Raw genomic sequence first — 21016 nt, 5'->3', positions numbered from 1 at the left:
GGTAAAGAAAAGTCAAGCTACTGACCTATTTTGAAGCCAAAGTGGTAGTTAAAAGGGCCAGTGATGATGATAATTTGAAAAAAAGAAAAAATGGCTCAGTTGAAGAACAACTGAGCCCAAAGAGTGGACTTTAAGGGCACATAAAGGATAGACTCCAATATCAGAAAATTGTATAAAATTCACATTTATTGAATTCCATTGTGTATAAAAAACATCAAAGTAAACCCAACCCAACGAAAGGTGAGGGTTATAAGTAACTTCACATATCAATGCATGATAAACATATTTTCACACATGAATAAAGATTTGACTATAAAAAAATAGCGTCAATGTTAGAGAATACGTCTGCTCGAAAGTCAACGCGTTTCGCAGAATGCTTCGTCAGGACCGATTGAAGACAGGAAGATTCTCCTCAATATGGCGCAAAGAATATATTGGCTTTGGGCGGACACAGGGAGCAGACAAGGCCAGAAAATTCCATAAGAGATTTTACACTTGGTTGTCACAAATTTAGACAATCCAACTGTGAGGCTGATACCTCAAAGGACAGGGCATGCGATCCAGATCTTAACCTTAGTAGAGGTACTGAGGTAAATAGTGCGTAGGGAATCCACGTGGTAGATATATAGTGTATTATTTGCCCAAGATCTTCCAATAAGGACTATGGATATCCCTTAACATGGTGGAAGTCCCAAACAGGGGGGGCTTAGAACAACCCCAATAGACTCCCAACGGCCAAAAAGGACAAAGAAAGACCTTGCCAGACCCTATGGTTGCTCCTCGCCTGTGTCGCCATGATAATTTGAATTATCTGGGGAGGGGTGGTATGAGGAGTATTGGACAATCCATTCCAGGGGGGGGGGGGGGGAGGGTCTGTAATCCTTAAAAGGTTAAAAAACCCCAGGTAAAAACTTTGCTGAAGAATTGTGTTTTTTGGAGGTGCTTGAAATCTTCAGGATTAAGGAACGGGGGCAACACTATTTAAGTCTAGCTTGTTGAACTAACAAATACCTAGATAGGATATATGATTTGTTTGAATTTTTAGCGCATGATGGACCACCAATACCAAGATGTCTTGCGCGCTATAATTTAGGATCATGTGATGAAACTAGAATATTTATTTAATGACGTAATAAATAGGTGAGTTGTAATGTTATATATGTAAACATTATTTTTGTGAACCAGATCCCCCACACATTTTTGGTTTCCTTATTGGACAATCCCCATGTGACTCATCACCCTAGCTAGTGTATAATATGTGTGCTTCTCTGCTCAGGAACCTGCACTTGCCAGAAGTGAGTAGAGTGTAATGATCGAGGGAGCGAGCGTGCGTGTGTGTGTGTGTGTGTGTGTATGTGTGTGGTAGGGAAGGGGTGGCTGTGTATAGGAAATAAAACTGAAAGGAGTTTCTGTGTCAGTGTTAGGAGTGAGATCACTGGCTCCACATCTGCAGAGCTTGTCTGTCAGAATATCTGTGACACCTAGCGGTGCAATGGGGAACTCATGCAGTCTTTCTTTCTTTACCAGATTAGTCCCTATAGACCCCGGGAAAGAAGAGACATTTAAAACCGGCTAAAAGAACAATGGAATCCTCTGTGCTAAAGGTAAGCAAAACTGATTTATTTTCATCACTAGATGTTTATTGCAATTTTCTCTTTTCTCATGGTAGTAAGATTTTGTTTTGTTTTTACATTATCCAGCTTTTACCTTTCCCAGGATTGTTATATTCAAATGTTTGCGTTCATCCCTTTTCCTGTATATTTCCTGTATATTACTGCTTCATACTGCTCTTCTATTGCAGATCACTGCTCCCTATTTTTACTGCAGATCATTGCTCCCTACTCCAATTGTACTACAGATCACTGCTCCCTACTCTACTTCTACTGCAGATCACTGTTCTCTACTCTGCCTGTACTACAAATTACTGCTCCCCTGTTTCTACTGCAGATCACTGCTCCCTACTCTACTTCTACTGCAGATCACTGCTCCCTTCTCTTCTTCTATTGCAGATCACTGCTCTCTACTCTGCCTGTACTACAAATTACTGCTCCCCTGTTTCTACTGCAGATCACTGCTCCCTACTTTACTTCTACTGCAGATCACTGCTCCCTTCTCTTCTTCTACTGCAGATCACTGCTCCCTTCTCTTCTTCTACTGCAGATCACTGCTCTCTACTCTGCTTGTACTACAAATTACTGCTCCCCTGTTTCTACTGCAGACCACTGCTCCCTACTCCACTTCTACTGCAGACCACTGCTCCCTACTCCTCTTCTAATACAGGTCACTGCTCCCTACTCCTCTTCTACTGCAGATCACTGCTCTCTACTCTGTACTACAATTTACTGCTCCCCTATTTCTACTGCAGACCACTGCTCCCTACTCCACTCCTACTGCAGACCACTGCTCTCTACTCCACTTCTACTGCAGACCACTGCTTCCTACTCCACTTCTACTGCAGACCACTGCTCCCTACTCCTCTTCTACTACAGATCACTGCTCCCTAGTCCTCTTCTGCTGCAGACCACTGCTTCCTACTCCACTTCTACTGCAGACCACTGCTCCCTACTCCACTTCTACTGCAGACCACTGCTTCCTACTCCACTTCTACTGCAGACCACTGCTCCCTACTCCACTTCTACTGCAGATCACTGCTCTCTTCTCCTCTTCTACTGCAGATCACTGCTGCCTACACAATTTCTACTGCAGACCACTGCTCCCTACTCTGCTTGTACTAAAAATTACTGCTCCCCTGTTTCTACTGCAGACCACTGCTCCCTACTCCACTTCTACTGCAGACCACTGCTCCCTACTCTGCTTGTACTAAAAATTACTGCTCTCCTATTTCTAATGCAGATCACTGCTCTCTACTCCACTTCTACTGAGGATCACTGCTCTCTACTCTGTACTACATATTACTGCTCCCCTATTTCTACTGCAGACCACTGCTCCCTCTTCTCTGCTTCAACTGCAGATCACTGCTTTCTTCTCCTCTTCTACTGCAGATCACTGCTCCCTTCTCTTCTACTGCAGATCATTGATCCCTTCTCTTCTACTGCAGATCACTGATCCCTTCTCTTCTACTGCAGATCACTGATCCCTTCTCTTCTACTGCAGATCACTGCTCTCTTCTCCTCTTCTACTGCAGATCACTGCTCTCTTCTCCTTCTACTGCAGATCACTGCTTCCTTCTCTTCTACTGCAGATCATTGATCCCTTCTCTTCTACTGCAGATCACTGCTCTCTTCTCCTCTTCTACTGCAGATCACTGCTTCCTTCTCTTCTACTGCAGATCATTGATCCCTTCTCTTCTACTGCAGATCACTGCTCTCTTCTCCTCTTCTACTGCAGATCACTGCTTCCTTCTCTTCTACTGCAGATCACTGATCCCTTCTCTTCTACTGCAGATCAATGATCCCTTCTCTTCTACTGCAGATCACTGCTCTCTTCTCCTCTTCTACTGCAGATCACTGCTCTCTTCTCCTTCTACTGCAGATCACTGCTTCCTTCTCTTCTACTGCAGATCATTGATCCCTTCTATTCTACTGCAGATCACTGCTCTCTTCTCTGCTGCACAGAAATCCCAAGCAGTGTCATTAACCCTGTCCAGACTATGGAACATCCATGTTCCTTCAGAAAAAATTACTGTAGCTGCCGGCTTTTAACATAGGGACACTTACCTGTCTAGGGGGTCCCGTAATGTCCTAACCCCAGCCAATTCCAAGTCAGCTTCAGGTGCAGGCGCCGGCATCTGTAGTAAGGGAAACAGGAAGCCTTTAGGCTTCCCAGCCTGTTTCCTTCTGCGCATGCACGAGTCGCTCTGCGCATTGTGAATGATCCTGTAGTTTTCTGGGACCTGTGATGGGAAAGAGCAAACTTCCGGCTCAATTCGCAGTTGCGATTTGCTCCAGAAGCCAGGTACCCCCTTCTATCTTCGGGATGAATTAGAGCAGAGACTGCAAGCCAGGCCTTCTTGTCCAACATTAGTGCCTGACCTCACAAATGCGCTTCTGGAAGAATGGATAAACATTCCCATAGACACACTCCTAAACCTTGTGGACAGCCTTCCCAGAAGAGTTGAAGCTGTTAGAGCTGCAAAGGGGGGGGGGGGCAACTCAATATTGAACCCTACGGACTAAGACTGGGATGCCATTAAAGTTCATGTGCGTGTAAAGTCACAGCCGTCCCAATACTTTTGGTAATATAGTTTATACACACACATATACATACACATATACATATATATATATATATATATATATATATATATGTGTGTGTAGAGGGATTTTTTTCTCAGAAAATAGGTGCAGGAACTCAACCACAACCACACAGCCTTCCCAGAAGAGTTTAAGCTGTTATAGCTGGCAACTCAATACCCTGCAGACTAAAGCTGGATACACACTATACAGTTTTCTTCATATTTTTTTTCTTTAGACTTACCAAAACCATATAATATGAGGTCAGACCTAAACACTTTTCATTCGTATGCAATTAGGCAGGCCCTTGCACTACATAGTTGATGGTAAATCCAAAAGAAAACTACCAACAAACGTTGTATAGTGTGTATCCAGCTTCAGGCTGGGATACCATTATTCATGATCATGTGCGTGTAAAGGCAGGCGTCCCCATACTTTTGGTAATATAGTGTATTTACCATGTGCACATTTATTTTTAGAGTAACAATTGCTGAGTAATAAGAGCTGTTCACGTGCTTGGAGTAGTAAAAAGGTTAAAGTGAAGTCACAATTTCCACATATAGCTTTGCAAATTAAAATATAACAGGAACGAAGTCAGGCGCCAGTAACTCTTCCAACCTTTGAGAGATTGAGCAATGTTATCAAATGTCACTTGGCTTGTCACTCTGTTGTGCAGTCAGTGTTAAGTAAGCATTAGGCAATTTAGGGCTTATGTCAAAATTACCTAAACTTAAATAGAAATGTGCCCTTTGTTTACTGAGTTCCCTCATGTGACCTTCAGCCTAGCCAGCCTTTGTAGTTAGCTAGGCTTAAGGTCTATTTTCGGTCACAAGGTTGTTTTCATGTGGTTTTCATCAGCCAGGAGCTTTGATGTCATTGAAGACTGCAGAGACGCTATTGATTTTCATCAGACTTTATTTTTTTAGTCTTTTTCCCCTCAGTTTTCATCTGGTGATCCAGCCAGTCACACACCTCCTGTATTAGAGCGCCCCCACTCTGGATGAAAGAGCAACAGGGACACCTTTGGAAAGCAGCATTGTCAGCCTGGGGGGGGGGGGGGGGGGGGGGGAAGATGCACAGGCAGACTTAAGCCCCGTACACACGTAACGAATATCCGCTGACCGGTCGTCCGTCTTTTGTCCAGAGTTGTGTTTTGTTGGTTGGAATGTGCTCTAGACTGCACACGAATTTTGTCGACCGAAAGAATTATACTTCAGAAGTGATGTCATGTGTTGGTTTGCTTTCTTTGTGTTCTTTCTTCTCTGAGCATGCCCAGTCTTGCTAATAAGATTTTTCCCTGTCGAAATCTGTACTGACAGCACGAAAATCGGACGTGTTTTGACGGCGGACAAAAATTTTATAGCCTGCACACAAGATTTTATTCGGCCGAAAAGTCAGAGTCGGTTGTCGGAAGCATCATACTAACAAGCCGAAAATCAGCGGATCGGTCGTCGGACGAAAATTCCCTGCCGATTTTCGATGCGTGTGTACGAGGCTTTAGGGTCCTTTCCACCTGGCGGACTCTGTTTTGCTTAGCGGGGATCGATCCGTCAATCCCCGCTGAGCAGGCGGATGACAGCTCCGTCTCCACTCTGTCTGCAGAGACGGAGATGTCAGATCCCCGCTCTCCTCTATCGGAGATCAGATGAAAACCGACCGCCTGTCCATTTTCATCTGATCCTATCAGATCCGATCCTCCAGATGGATGGAAAATAGGGTTTCATGGACAGGATCGGATCGGATAGCAGCAGGTGTCAGTGGACATGTCACCTCTGACATCCGCCGCTCCATAGGGGTGCATGGAGCATCCGATCAGGTGCGCCTGAAAAACTGACAGGTGGACCTGATCAGAAAGCACGTGTGAAAGGGGCCTTAGATACACTGCCAAACTCCAGCTCACACTTTATAAAAAGTTTAAAGGCTAACTACACTTTCATGGGAAACACGAAAAAGCAAAAAAAAATAATAATAATAATATAGTGTATACAATTGCTACACCAGTCATTATGTATTTGACTGTCATTAAAAATGGCCTTTCCTTTTCTGGTTAAATCATTTTTATTGCAAATACAGTATTAAGGCATACAGTAAGTTTAAAAAAACGATTAGATTGGCACCTTAAAGACCACAACATAAAGGGGTATACAAAGTACGGTTAGCAGCAAACACACACACATCATAGGTTGAACTGGATGGACTGACGTCTTTTTTCAACCTCACAAACTATTTAGTAATGTCAAAGGCACCTAGACTGCCCAAGCAGAGGCTAGGACTGGCACATGAAAAACATGAAGCGTACAACATACAACCTCCTGTCTAAGGCCCCGTTCACATAGGGGCGACGCCACTTCGCACCGCGACCTCCGGACCCTTTTTCTAAGTCTGAGCGACTTGTGTTGCTCCTATTAGAACGGGTCCGCAGCTTCCCTATGGGAGGCGACCTACAGCGACCTGTGAGGCGACCAGGTCGCCTCACAGGTCGCCTCAGTGTGAACCGGGACTTAACTGTTACAGAAAACCGAAGTGCAAGATACATATTTTGGGGTAAACCCCATAGAGGGCAAAAGTAACCAGGACAAATTTGTAGTAACTCAGCATTGAAAAGGTCCTGGGCATCCATCGATGGCTAAAGAGGGCCAAGGCCCCTGGAAAGAGAGGGAAGAGAGAAAGGAAAAGAAGAAAGGGGGAAAAACCCAGTGAGAAGAGTCAAAAGAGGAAAGTGGAGATAGGGAGAAGAGAAGGAAGGAGGAGAAGGGAAAGAGGGGACCCGGGATCACCTATGATACCAGTCAGAGCCAATCCACACTATTTGGAAGGAGTTCAGGGAAGGCATACGTCAACCATGGCTCCCAAACTTTCAGGAATTTAGCATGTATGTCTTTAAGAATACTAGACATTTGTTCATTGACCATCATGGCCCTCAGGTGGTCTTTCATCTCCTGAAGGCCCAAAGGACTATGGGTTTCTTAAATGCCCGAGCAATCGTCCTTTTAGCCTCTATATAAACAGATAGGTTGTCAATTTTTGCTGACGAGCAAAAACACCCAGGATAGGGCAATATAACAGAGCGAATTTAGATTATTTTCAGACATTCAGGTGGAACAGGGAATACAAGCCAAAGACTCGGGTCCAGAATCCCAGCAATCGAGGGCAGGTCCACCAGGTATGTAGAACTTCCCCACGATGGCCACATCCTCGAAAACATCGATCACTCGAGGCCGGGTTGCCATGGGAAATACGAGCTGGGACCCAGTACCACCGCAACAGCACTTTGTACGCCGCTTCTAAAATGGCAGTATTAAAGGAACATATAGCTACAGAAGACCAGGCTCTGCTCCAATCCACCAAGTCGATCTCAGTACCCAGATCTCGTTCCAACAGGGACACATTGAAAAGCGAGGTCAAAGATAATCAGCCATTCAAAGATGTGTAGAGGGTAGAGATAATGCCCGAATGTAGACATAAATTACCTTTCCTTTTCAATCTACAGCACTATGTGTCCAACAGGGACACATAGGAAAGCAAGGTCAAAGATAATCAGCCATTTAAAGATGCTTAGAGATTAGAGATAATGCCCGGGGAATGTAGACATAAATTACCTTTCCTTTTCAATCTACAGCTCTGTAATTTTCTGTAAAAGGCAATATGGCGACCTGGAGGTGTTCTGTATACAGAATGTATACAGAACCTCCCCCCCAGAAACATCATTTCCTGCTTGTGTGATTGGCTCATTGATTTTTCCCAGAAGTCTGCACTAAAGCTTGATACACACTATACAATTTTCTTTAGATTTTTTCCTTTAGATTTACCAAAACCATATAATATGAGGTCACACCTAAACAATTTCAATTTGTATGCAGTCAGGCAGGCCTTTGCACTACATAGTTTAAGGTTAATCTAAGGGAAATCTACCAACAAAAGTTGTATAGTGTGTATCCAGCTTAAGGCTGGCCATACAGTTCAATTGTCTTGTACAATTTCCCTTTAGAATTACCAAAAACCATATAATATGAGGTCAAACAAACTAAATAACTTTCAATTGTATTCAATTAGGCAGGTCCATGCACTACATAGTTTAAGGTAAATCTAAAGAAAAATTGAACATGTATGACCAGCCTAATGGGCCATACACACTATAAGATTTTCTGAATACTTTTTCCTTTAGACTTACCAAAACCATATAATATGAGGTCAAACCTAAACACTTTCAATTTGTATGCAATCAGGCAGGCCCTTGCGCTACATAGAAAAGGTAAATCTGAAGGAAATCTAACCACAAAAGTTGGATAGTGTGTATCCAGCTTTAGATACAAGCCAGATATCAGGCATCCCCTGCAGCAAAAATGTCATTTTGGGTGAGATACTCTTGGTAGGAAATCATGTCTAAAGGGATGCAGATCCTGTAATCTTCCTCAATAGAGCCCTGCAGGTGCAGCAGCTGGTTGATCATTATGAAACCACTCCCATTAAAACCACCCAGCACAGGGACAAAGGGAAACAAACATGGATTGCTGAAGAATAACAAAAGGTAGGAATCTGCAACAAAGTTTGTTTAAATCCTTGCAATGTACAGAGATCACCCAGAGGAGAGTGTTTTTTTTTTTTTTTGTTTTTTTTTTTTTTTTACAAAAGTGGAGTTACTCTTTAAGCAACAGTTTTTTGTTCCTTTTGGGATAAAGGTTTTACATAAATAAAAGTTGATAATTGTAAGCACCTCTGTCAGTGGTAAATGGTTTGTCTCAGTTGTCTAACTGCAGGAGAACTTGTTCTGTTGAAAAACAACAGACTTATTGGCTGGATATCCAAATAAAAATTAAAGAAAAAAAAGAAAAAAAGAAAACAAATGCAGCCATCACATCTAAAAAATAAATGCTTGCATTAGGGTTTAACACTACTTCATCAAGTCATGAACAATTGCTCAGATTACTTACATTAAATTCAACTCTTTCGCACATATAAGAGAAATAATTAAATTAAAAAACAAAATGTGCTCACTTCAAACAAATGCACTCAGTCCCGGTTCACACTAGGGCGACCTGTGAGGCGACCTGGTCGCCTCACAGGTCGCCGCAGGTCGCCTCCCATAGGGAAGCGGCGGACCCGTTCTAATAGGAGCGACACAAGTCGCTCCGACTTAGAAAAAGGGTCCGGAGCTTCTTTGGGGCGACCAGGAGGCGACCACCATAGACTTCAATGTTATGAAGTCCGTGGCGGCCGCTCCGAGGTCGCGGCGCGCTGCTCGCACCGCGACCTCGGAGGTCGCGGTGCGAAGTAGCGTCGCACCTATGTGAACGGGGCCTTAAAGTATAACTAAAGGGAAAACTTTTTTTTATCGTTTTGGATAGAGTGGGAAGGGATTAGAACACCTGTCAGGTTTTTATTACTGTATGCGCCCCTGGTAGGGAGATTTTCCCTCTTTGTTTGTCCTGTTTACCATTATTAGTGAAAGTTACATGAAAATCCCAAAGTTCCCAGAAAAGTAATAGAGGGCAAATCTTCCAATTGGGACACTAGTTCTGCTGAAATGTTTGTCCCCAAGGAATTCCCTTAATTTTTTCACTTCCTGTTTGGCTATGGAACAGGAAGTGAAGGAAAATCTCCCCAACGGGACACAGATTGCGTAAAAAAATCTGACAGGGGTTATAACCCTTCCTTACTCTGTCCAAAATGAAAAAAAGTTTTTGGGATAACCTTGTTGATTGTTTTTGTGTCCTTGTTTTTCAGGTATCTTTGGCCCTGCTTCTTCTAGTCGTGGGAGGGACCTTCACATCTACGCCAACCTATAGGTGGACAGACCAAGAGACTGGAGAAGACATCACATGCCAGCAGTGCCCCCGAGGGACATTTGTGGCCAAACACTGCACGTCCACGAGTAAGACGAACTGCCAACCTTGCCCTGAGCATCATTATACCTCATACTGGAATTATGTGGAAAAATGCCGCTTTTGCAATGTTATTTGCGAGGACAGGGAGCAGGTCAAACATGAGTGCAATGCCACCCATAATAGAGTCTGCGAATGCAAGCCGGGTTTCCGCTGGAACTCTCTTTACTGTATCAAGAATTGCAGAGATTTGACAGATATCGGTAAGTTTTGACTATACTGTGTGTTTCAGGGCTACTGGGGCAGCATCAATCAGTAAGCTGTTGATGTTATTCAGAAAATGCCTCAGCCCCCCTAAATATATTTTTTTTATAATCCCTTGCAGACAGTTTATTGGACTCTTCATTATAGGCAGGTTTATGCCTCTCATTTTATGATTCCGTAATGTGCAGTTTCACTCTTTAAATGCCACAGTGTTATGCTCTCTCCCTTGGATGGTCAACTGTGTCCAGTTAAAGTGTTTGGTACAATCTTCAGGGTCTAAATTGTGGTGGTCAACCATGGCCCAAAGGGTTCGGTCCTGAAAAGCTAGTGAGGGGTTTCTGGTTATCGCTCACTGGTCCACCGGAAAAGAAAAGAGGGAATATAGTAAATTGCTTCATGAGGGTAAAAACCAAAGAGAGTGGATCCACAGTATAAAGAGAGGAGATAAAGGATGACTTACATCTACTAAGGCTGTGGTGAACCAAATGCGTGGGAAACACGCAACCAGTGTGCAGGTGAAGAAAACCATGCAGGATCAAGATGGTCACTCTCTATGTCTTGGAGGTTTCCATCCTGGATTCTTTGTGGGATTCTCAGGCAGATATAAGGAATCAGTGAGCGCAAAAGGAGTCTGTGAAAAAAAGGCCTGCCAGTGGTCCGATTGGCAGAGATGCCCTAAGCTGTGTTTCTAAAAATGGGTAGGTGTTGGCTATTTTATTGAAACATTAAATTCCTGTATTACACAGACTTCTCTTGCACCAACGCTTCCAATCTTTGTTGTCAGCTGAAAAAAATACTGCACAGTTTCTGCTGGCCACCAAAACTATTACTGTTCTATTGTAGTAGTTCCAGTATTCCCCAGCTTCACACACAGAAAGCACAACTTTATATTGTCTAGTTGCAGTATATGGGTTAGTCCTTAGAGTCTAATTGAAACTGTTTTTACTAATAGTTACATTCAGTTGGGCTTGTTCTGTAAGGCTAAAGTTGTCTCGATACAACACATAAAATGGAAAAGACGTGGTCTTAATTACCAGCCAGGGTGGCATCTTGGCCCGCAGGGGGTCGCATGGGGACAAGACACTTACCGCAGTGTAGCCCAGGCGCCAGTTTGCTAATTCTAGTCGCCAATGCGAGCTGGCGCCTGCTCTTGAGCCCTGCTTTAGGTATTTACAGCTATATAATGCCAAGGGCCACCTAAACATGACATCTTCAGGCAAGCATTGGTCATCATTTGGGACCCTATCAAGAAGTTAATAGTTGACTGCAGCAGCGTCCTAACTCCCCTCCAACCCAGGAACTCCAATAAGAGCAACATCATGAAACGTTCACCCACACCGTCCTAAACGACCATGGAAGACCCCAAGGAGAAGGAGAATTTTGGGGCCTCTCCTGTGAAGTCCAGTGTGGCCAGGAAGCTTGTGGTCTCTCCTCCAGCAGGGGAGGAAATGGAGAATGATGCATATACCTTTCCACCACTGAAGTCGCCCACCTCTGCCCAGAAGGCTGTGATGCCAGCCAAGTCTTTCTATAAGAAAGGTGCTTTGTACGTCAGCCTGCTGGAGAGAAAACTGATCAAGGAAACCAAATCTAAGGGTGGTGTGGTCTCCTCACCTTTGGCTAACAACAGAATAAAGAGTCCAGAGGGGAAAGATTCTTTGAAGTTCACAAAAAACAAAAAGCCACCAAGTCAGAAAAAGAGGGCTCCTAGTCGAGGGGTACCATCCCCTAAAACAGAAAAGAAGGTGAAGGGAAAGACCCCCTCACCCGTGACCAAAGAGAGTCATGCCCCCAGTCCCCAGAAGAGTGCCATGTTGGGGTTAAAAGTGAAACAGAGGCCCAAACTCACGATGGGAGCTTCATTTTTCGCTACCAGTAAACGGCCCCATTTGTCACACAAACTCCCCACTCACATCAAGTTCCCTGCTTCCTCCAAGCCAAAACCCTCACAGCAGAGCAGCGCTCGGAGTACGGCTCCACTTCCTAGTTCTGGTGAGAAAGTGAACAAGCACGCTGGTTTGGAGAGAATGTCAAGCGAACAGAAGAGGAGAGCTGAAATCAACAAAATTAGTGACCTGAAGGATGGGAAACCAAAGAGCAGAGCCATCCAGGTCCCTCAAAAAACAAAATTCACAAATCCATCCGAACCTCCTAGGCTGGATGATACCGAGTCACAGGAAGCTGAAAATCGGTCTCACAGTATGTTTGATATGAATGACTCCATCCTAAAATCTTCAGACAAGAAGGCATCTTCAGCACACCATCTGCAGCAAAGAAAAGGCCATTTGACCTGCAGGCAAAGATGGCATCCCCGGTTTGTGCCAGCACCCCTGTAGGCACACAAGCACTTTTAAACAAAATCCCAAAACCCTCCAAGAAGAGAAACTTCAACAAGGCACATGAGGGCCAGCTGATTATTGGTCCTGTGCTGTGCAACACTTGAGGCATGATCTCTTCAGCAGCCAGCCTGGAGGACGAGACTCAACATGCACAGTATCACCAACGGCTACTGGAGAGCATCCGCTACGTGGGCTGGAAAAAGCAGCGCGTTGCAGCAGAATTTTGGGATGGAAAAATTCTGATGATTTGCCCGGATGATCCGAAATACGCCCTCAGAAAGGTGGAGGAAGTGCGGGAGCTGGTGGACTCGGAGCTCGGTTTTCAGCAGACAAATCTAGTTTTCCCAAGCAAAACCAAGACCTATCTGTTTGTGTCCAATGACAGGAAGATTGTTGGATGTCTGATTGCAGAGCCAATCAAACAGGCATTTTGAGTCCTGTCCGGGCCAGTCCCAGAGGTAAAGTCTCCCCATGAGGATGCTTTGGAGCAACACAGAGCTTGGCGATGTTCTTCTGACCCAGAGCCAGCCATCTGTGGGATCAGCAGGTCTGAGTCTTTGCACTGTTGCGCAGAAAGGCCATTGCCAGCCGCCTAGTGGATACAATGAGGAGCTCCTTCATCTATGGCTCTTACCTGACAACAAAGGAAATCGCCTTCTCAGATCCAACGCCAGATGGCAAGCTCTTCGCCAGCACCTACAGCAAAGTCCCTGACTTCCTGGTCTACAACTTCCTGAGTTAGAGAGTTTTTAGAGTTTTGATATTTGTATATTTTTTATTACTAGAGAGAGAAGTTATTGCAGAATGACATGGTTGCACTTTTGCTGTTTTTAGAGGTTTATTTGCTGCTTAAGGGGAATTTGCTCGTGTTGGTTTGATGTTGTTGAAGCAGAGAGAGGAAGTTGAATCTGGTTTTATAGTGTCTGAAGTCTGTTTGTAATAAATCTTGTACATAATCTTGTTCCTCTTGTACATAAAAAAAAAAAAAAAAGAAAAAAAAAAAAAGAACACATAAAATGTATCTGTCCCTGAAATAACATCTACATACACATACTTGTATTAGACATGAAGAACAAACACAACGTGAAAAGGAGATATAGGTCTCCCTCTTTAATGCATGGACTTTAATGGATGTAGAGTATCACATAAAGATGAACACACCATATAATAGTAATCTATATAAGGTACATCATAAAATCCATCACATTTGAGCAGTATAACCCCACATCATCAACAAAAGCTTACTGTACCATCTATTACAATCGATGGTTGTTAGTGATCAAGTGGTCGAGTGGTCTTTCGATACTCATCAAACAGCTTTGTATATTCTAAAGCCCCGTACACACGTACCGATTGTCGTGCAGGCATTAAAATTTTTGTTGGCCAACACCAGAACGGCCGATTGTTCGCCAGTCAGTACAGAATTCGGCCGACAATCAGCAGATTTGCAAGACTGGGCATGCTCAGAGAAGAAAAAACACAGGGAAAGTTAACCATCACATGACATCACTTCTGCAGTCGGCGGACAAAATTCTTGTGCAGTCTTTTGCACTTTTCAGCGGACAGGACAGCCCTGCACAAAAGACGGCCAATCGGTCGGCCAACGATCGGTATGTGTGTACGAGGCATTACTCTAATGAGTATTATGAACATTCCCTGGTGCCTAAAGCCACAGGTAACTCTATTGTCCTAATCCAAAATGCGGTTTAACGCATTGGCCAAGGATAAGATGGGAGGTGTCAAAAGATATGAAACAACCCTGTTCTATTTATATATTCCAATTCCCATTGTGTCTGGGACAGGTGTTAATAGTCTGAGTGGCACCACTGAAGGTGTGCAGTTGTTGTCAAATCGCTAGGGTATACCATGATCTGGATAAATGAGAACTTTTGTGATCTGTCACTACTGAGGTGTAATCAACGACTCCCTTTAGTGTGAGTAACTTAGAGGTTTAGTTCACTTTTAGGCTCCATTCACACCTGGGTGTATCGATTTACAGGCGTTTTTTCTGGCTTTTTTTTTTTTTAAAGCTTTTTTGCAGCTTTTTACAAGCGTTTTTAAAGCATTTTAAAAGTGTATTACAAGCGTTTTACAGCTTCAGGCGTTTTTGTTTAGCCAATAGAAAACACTAGGGGGAGGAAAGGGAGTGGAAATTAGGGGTGGAGAGCTGCTACTTGAGCGTTTTTCTGTTCAAGCCAGGTGCTTTTAATGAAATCTGTGGAACCAAAAAGCTCATGTACTTTTTTGAGCTTCGTTTTGCTTCAGGGGACAGAATGCTCATATGTGAACAGGGCCATTGAAATTTAATGGGATTTTGCTTGTAGGACGTTTCAGAGCTTTAGAGCGGAGTGTTTTACAAGCTGAAAATCGCTCAGGTCTGAACGGGCCTTACAGAAAAAATAGAAAGGTGAACTATCACCGTACACCATCCGCACCACCCTTGCTATACTTACCTCTGAGGTTGCTGAGCTGTCAGTGCCCTTGCAGCCGGTTCAGCGGTCCAGGGATTTAAAATCCCCGCTCTTCTCTGTACAGTGCTTCTAGGATGGACCAGAGTGATTCTGATTGGTCAGCGTCTGCACAGTAAATCATTCTAATCCATCCTAGAACCACTGCACACAGAAGAGGGAGAAAAGTGGAGATTTAAAAACCTTGGAACACTGGACTGGCTGTGAAGGCACTGACAGCTCATCATCCATGGAGGTAAGTACAGAGGGGACTACGGGGGTGGGGAGGGGTGTAAAGTGTTAGTTCATCCTTTTATTTTTTCTGTGCTAACACTAACTGTTTAAAGAGGAGCTCCAGGCATTTTTGGGTTTATTAAAAGTTAGCAGCTACAAAAAAGTGTAGCTGCTGTCTTTTAATAAACATGCACTCACCTGTCCCACAGTCCAGCGATGTGGCCACCTGAACAATCGACTCTCTCCCTCTCTTCTCCCTGAGGATGGCATTACCACTTCACAGCTGGCAGCGCACTGCACATGCGCGAGTCATGCTGCGCCTCCTGAATGGTCGGGCAATCTTCTGGGCCTGCAAGATCTCCCAGAAGATTGCAGGGAGGGAGGGGGATAGGAGAACTTCCGCTCAGGTCACCTAGGTGATCCGAGCAGAAGTGGGAGCAGGTACCTCTCAAAACTAGGTACCTGCTCCCCCCAAAAAAGCTCAGAATTAAGTAGCATGTAGTAATATCTATTAATTGCAAACAGTTGGTGCATCATTAGTGAATTGCTCTACTAAACACTGCCAGTGTGCTTCTGGACTTAGTGTTTAATGGGAAGGTATAACCCAGAAAGTTATGGTGAGGTAGCCCAAAAAGAAACCGAAGACTCTCCAATGAACCAGCAAACAGCACTGCAGAGATTTCCCAAAACAGAGGTTATCTACATGTCCCAATCCTAATAAATGGGGGTTCATTTTTAGTTTTTCTATTTTTTCATTGGGCGGGACCATGAAAAGTCATTATTTTATGCCCATGGGCCAACTCTCCATCCGTGACTGCTGATTTACAGCAGAGGTACAGCCCAATATTACAGTGCAAAAACGCATATAGTTGATTTTAGACTTGTTGGCCATCGTCGGTACAGTGCATGTAAATAGCTAGGATTTCATGATGAGCAGAAAGGTAAACCCAACAGGTTGTGCTGAGGTGAGCCAAAAGAAACTTATTTAATGGGAATACAGTGCCTTGATAAAGTATTCATACCCCTTCAAATTTTCAACATTTTGTCATGTTACAACCAAAAGCGTACATTTTTTTTTTTTTACATTTTATGTGATAGACTGACACAAAGTGGCACATAGTTGTAAAGTGGAAGGAAAATGATAAATGGTTTTCAAAATTTTTTACAAATTTTCCAAAAAAATATGTGAAAAGTGTGGTGTGCATTTGTATTCACCCCCCTGAGTCAATACTTTGTAGAACCACCAATTACAGCTGCAAGTCTTTTTGGGGATGTATCTACCACATCTACCAGATGGCTCTTGCACATCTAGAGAGGGACATTTCTGCCCATTCTTCTTTGCAAAATAGCTCAATCTCTGTCAGATTGGATGGAGAGCATCTGTGAACAGCAATTTGCAAGTCTTGTCACAGATGTTCAATTGGATTTAGGTCTGGACTTTGACTGGGCCATTCTAACACAACAATATGCTTTCATATAGCTCTGACTTTATGTTTAGGGTCGTTGTCCTGCTGGAAGGTGAACTTCCTCCCCAGTCTCAAGTCTTTTGCAGACTCTAATTGGTTTCTTCTAAGATTTCCCTGTATTTGGCTCCATCCATCTTCCCATCAACTCTGACCAGCTTCCCTGTCCATGCTGAAAAAAAGCATCCCCACAACATGATGCTGCCACCACCATGTTTCACGTTGCTGTGTTCAGGGTGATGTGCAGTGTTAGTTTTCCACCACACATGGTGTTTTTCTTTTAGGCCAAAAAGTTACATTTTAGTCTCATCTGACCAGAGCACCTTCTTCCATATGTTTGCTGTGTCCCCCACATGGCTTCTCGCAAACTGCAAACAGGACTTCTTATGGCTTTCTTTCAAAAATGGCTTTCTTCTTACCACTCTTCCATAAAGGGCAGATTTGTGGAGTGCATGACTAATAGTTGTCCTGTGGACAGATTCTCCGACCTGAGCTGTGGATCTCTGCAGCTCCTCCAGAGTTCCCATGGGCCTCTTGGCTGCTTCTCTGATGAATGCTCTCCTTGCCCGGCCGGTCAGTTTAGGTGGACGGCCATGTCTTGGTAGATTTGCAGTTGTGCCATACTCTTTCCATTTTCGGATGATGGATTGAACAGTGCTTTGTGAGATATTCAAAGCTTGGGATATTTTTTTTACACCCTAACCCTGCTTTAAACTTCTCTACAACTTTATCCCTGACCTGTCTGGTGAGTTCCTTGGCCCTCATGATGCTGTTTGTTCACTAAGGTCCTCTGACAAACCTCTGAGGTCTTCACATAACAGCTGTATTTCTACTGAGATTTAGGCTACAGTCACACCTGAGCGTAGCGTTTTCGCGCAATTTTTACCGCGATTTTTACCGCGATTTACAGGCGTTTTTTGTGCAGGCGTTTTTTGATTGAATAGATACCAATGGAAAACGCCTGTAATCTGCCCAAAAAGAAGCTCATGTACTTTTTTGAGCGTTGGGCGTTTTGTATACAGCGTCAAAACGCTCAGATGTGAACAGGGGCCATTGAAATGAATAGGATTTGTCTTGTTGGGCGTTTTGAGAGCTGATCCTAGAGCAGAAAAACTCCCCAAAACGCCTAGATGTGAACGGAGCCTAAATTACACACAGATGGACTCTATTTACTAATTAGGTGACTTCTGAAGGAAATTGGTTTCACAAGATTTTAGGGGTATCAGAGTAAAGAGGGCTAAAAACAAATGCCCGCCACACTTTTCACTATTATTTGTAAAAAAATTTGAAAAACATTTATCATTTTCATTCAACTTCACAATTATGTGCCACTTTGTGTTTGTCTGTCACATAAAATCATAATAAAATACATTTACGTTTTTGGTTGTAACATGATAAAATGTGGAAAATTTCAAGAGGTATAAATACTTTTTCAAGGCACTGTATATTTTCCAAATCATGGGGTCTGGTTGGAGTATATTGCTGAGTCTCTGGTGCCCATTGGAAGTGTATGGCCAAACGATAACCCAGAACTTAATGAGGAACTCATATTTTGACCAGTCTGTGGTGTTTGGGGAAAGAATTTTGACTTTCCCGATGTGAACTGTGGAAAAAAAAAAATAACGATCTTGATGATTATTTAACTTCTCCCAATTTTTGTTAACAGATGATCCAGAGTGCGATAATGAAGTGATTGAATTTGTTGTACATCAGAACCTTACATCAGAAAACTTGCTCCGGCTTCAGAGAAGTGTGAACCAGCAGGAAAATAGCAGAAAGAAGGTCAGCGCTCATAGGATCCGCAATCTGCTAAAAAGGATTAAAAATGCAGATCCTGGTCAAGCTCTTCTTCCACAACTGATGAAGCGAGTGAAAGAGACCAATGTGATCCACTTGGAGAAGGCGCTGAAAAAGAGGTTTATACACACTGGAAAAGATGAGCACATTCTGCCAAATCTTCAATAGTGCTAAGAGTGTTGGAAAACATACCTGCTGTATTCGTCTAGTTTATTCACTATCCAGCAAGATGGCTTTTGCCAAAGGTTCAATCTAGGCTGGATCAATCCCAGTAACCAGAAACATGGTTACCTAGGGGAAAAAAAAGACTCTATAGGTGGCAAGATGGCCATTGCTGCTGGAAAATGTGTGGCAAAAACTTTATTCTTTATGAGTTAAATTGTAACTCTGGCCAGAATTAAAAATAGTAAATAGGATGCAGTCTTTCTCTAGCATTGACACTGAAGTTTTTTTATTTCTTATCCCCCCCACCTTCCAGTAACATTTGATCCAGAAATGTTTCCACTTCCTTTAACAGGGCGACAACTTTGTTTGTTCTGTAGTAAAATCTCACTGCAACATTGTTACCCTAAGGACAGGGAAGTTTTGGATGGAGCTTTACCCTGCAAACACAAAGGTCTATTTTGCATGCATCTCTACATGCAGATCCCTAAATATCACTAAAGCTAAACTCCAGGAATTCAGCTACTTTGGAAAAACTGTAGGCATACCATGAGTTTAGTCCAACGAGGTGCCTGCCACCCTGTTACCTGTATATCTGTTATTTACGTCTGACAGGTTTATTGTGCTCCAGGAAAAATAACTTCAGGAGCTCTGATGCTGCTTGCTGGAGCTGCAATGCCCACCACTCCCCTCTTTCTGCCCATTCACAGAAGCCTTTTTATATTGTGTGAACTCGTTCACAAAATACAAAGGCTTCTGTGAATGGGCAGCAGAGGGGAGGGATTGGAAATATATATAATTTTTATTTTGGAAAAGCACCACTGGCAGTGTTATATGGTTTGTCGAAACTGTACCTGCCACCATTACTGGACAGCTTTGCCTTTTGCAGAAAGTGGAAATATTACGGGATCTACTGGCAGGATCAATAGGCCATAAAACTATAGACACAGGAGACTCGCTGTGTTAATACTAGTGATAGACTGCATCATATGTAATAATTGTTTTTTCTTGTCCATAGTTCTACATAAAGTATAACTAAACGCAAAACTTTTTCTTTAGTTTTAGAGTGGAGAGCGATTAGAACACCTGTCAGGTTTTTTTGGTGTCTGTGCCCCCGTTAGGGCGATTCACCCCTCTCTATTTGTGCTGTTTACTAATAGCATTAAAAGTAAAAGAAAAAAAATCCCAAATTTTTTTGGGTTTTTCCCAAAAAGGTAATAGAGGGGACATCTTACAATGGGGACTAGTTCTGGCGACCTGGGGGGTCCCCAAAGGTACTTCCTTTTTTGGCTATGGGACAGGAAGTAAAGGTAAATCTCCCCAATAGGGCACAGATGGCACAAAATAAATCAACAGGGCTTATACCCTTCTCCTCTATCCAAAATGAAAAAAAAAAAAAGTTTTGCCTACAGCTGTACATTAAGGTTTACACCCCCAAACCCTCCAACCACACTCCGCTTCTACTGATTAATTTCCAGTGGAGTCCTTCATTCTATTTATCCAATAGGCTTGCCTTTAACTTTTGCCTTCTTTAACTGCCAAGTTCCTAACAGTCGTGCAATATTACACAACGTCAAACATTTTGAATAAGAACAATGATATACTGTATGGCAATAAAAATAAACTCTTTGTTTCTCTGTTCTTGATGATGAAGATGATGATGATGAAGATGATGATGATGATGATGATGATGATGAATGATGAATGATGATGATGTTGTATGTTTTCAGTCATATTTAACTTCACTTTTGGAAAATGTGACCATTTTTGTCGATCAGTCAAGACTGTTTCACTGTGTAAGGGATTGTTGAACTGAAGCATTTCGCAATTTTCAGGAAATACTAGTTACAATCTCCCTTTTTGTATGCTAAGTATTAAAAACAAAACAAAAATAAAGTATTCACCTGACAATTATTTATTATACCTTTCACCCCAGTGGTTTGAAGAGATATTTTTTTAAATATTTTGCTCAGTAAATTCTGACAAAAAAAGTTATTTTTTAAAAATAAAGTCTTTTTTTGTATTATTTTTTCTTATGCCTTTTTATTTGTGGTATTGATGGCAAAAGCAAAGGTAAACTGGTTTTAACCCTTTCATACTCTATCAAAAACTGTAAAAATTTTTGGCTTTGGGTATACTGAAGCAATAGTCTATATACAGGTAGTAATTACACAAACTTGACACCATAGCGCTAAGGGTATCTTAGGAAACAAAACAAGGTGATGACCATCGGCTCTCATCCAAGACCGGGATGCTCCACCAATGCTGGCCTGATAAGATTGGAGAATCTTGAAA

The 21016-nt window shown here is 42.9% G+C and overlaps 1 protein-coding gene and 1 pseudogene across 2 annotated transcripts; both read left to right on the top strand.

The window, feature by feature from the left end:
• Window positions 1-1421: 1421 nt before the first annotated feature.
• TNFRSF6B (TNF receptor superfamily member 6b) lies at window positions 1422-18727 on the top strand (the record flags this gene model as incomplete). The annotated part of the gene is made up of 3 exons (XM_082272878.1): window positions 1422-1604; window positions 9918-10278; window positions 18429-18727. The coding sequence occupies exons 1-3, from the start codon at window positions 1584-1586 to the stop codon at window positions 18725-18727; spliced, it is 681 nt and encodes a 226-aa protein (XP_082129004.1). The 5' UTR covers window positions 1422-1583.
• Window positions 10820-13360, top strand: LOC309566947 (N-acetyltransferase ESCO2-like; annotated as a pseudogene). The gene is made up of 2 exons: window positions 10820-10893; window positions 11496-13360. The product of its transcript is annotated as an N-acetyltransferase ESCO2-like (transcript).
• Window positions 18728-21016: the final 2289 nt, after the last annotated feature.

The sequence above is a fragment of the Pelophylax lessonae genome, assembly GCF_965119305.1.
Source record: "Pelophylax lessonae genome assembly, chromosome: 11".
Taxonomy (NCBI): domain Eukaryota; kingdom Metazoa; phylum Chordata; class Amphibia; order Anura; family Ranidae; genus Pelophylax; species Pelophylax lessonae.
Note: the sequence above shows the minus strand (reverse complement) of the source record. Positions and strands in the feature narration are given on the sequence as shown.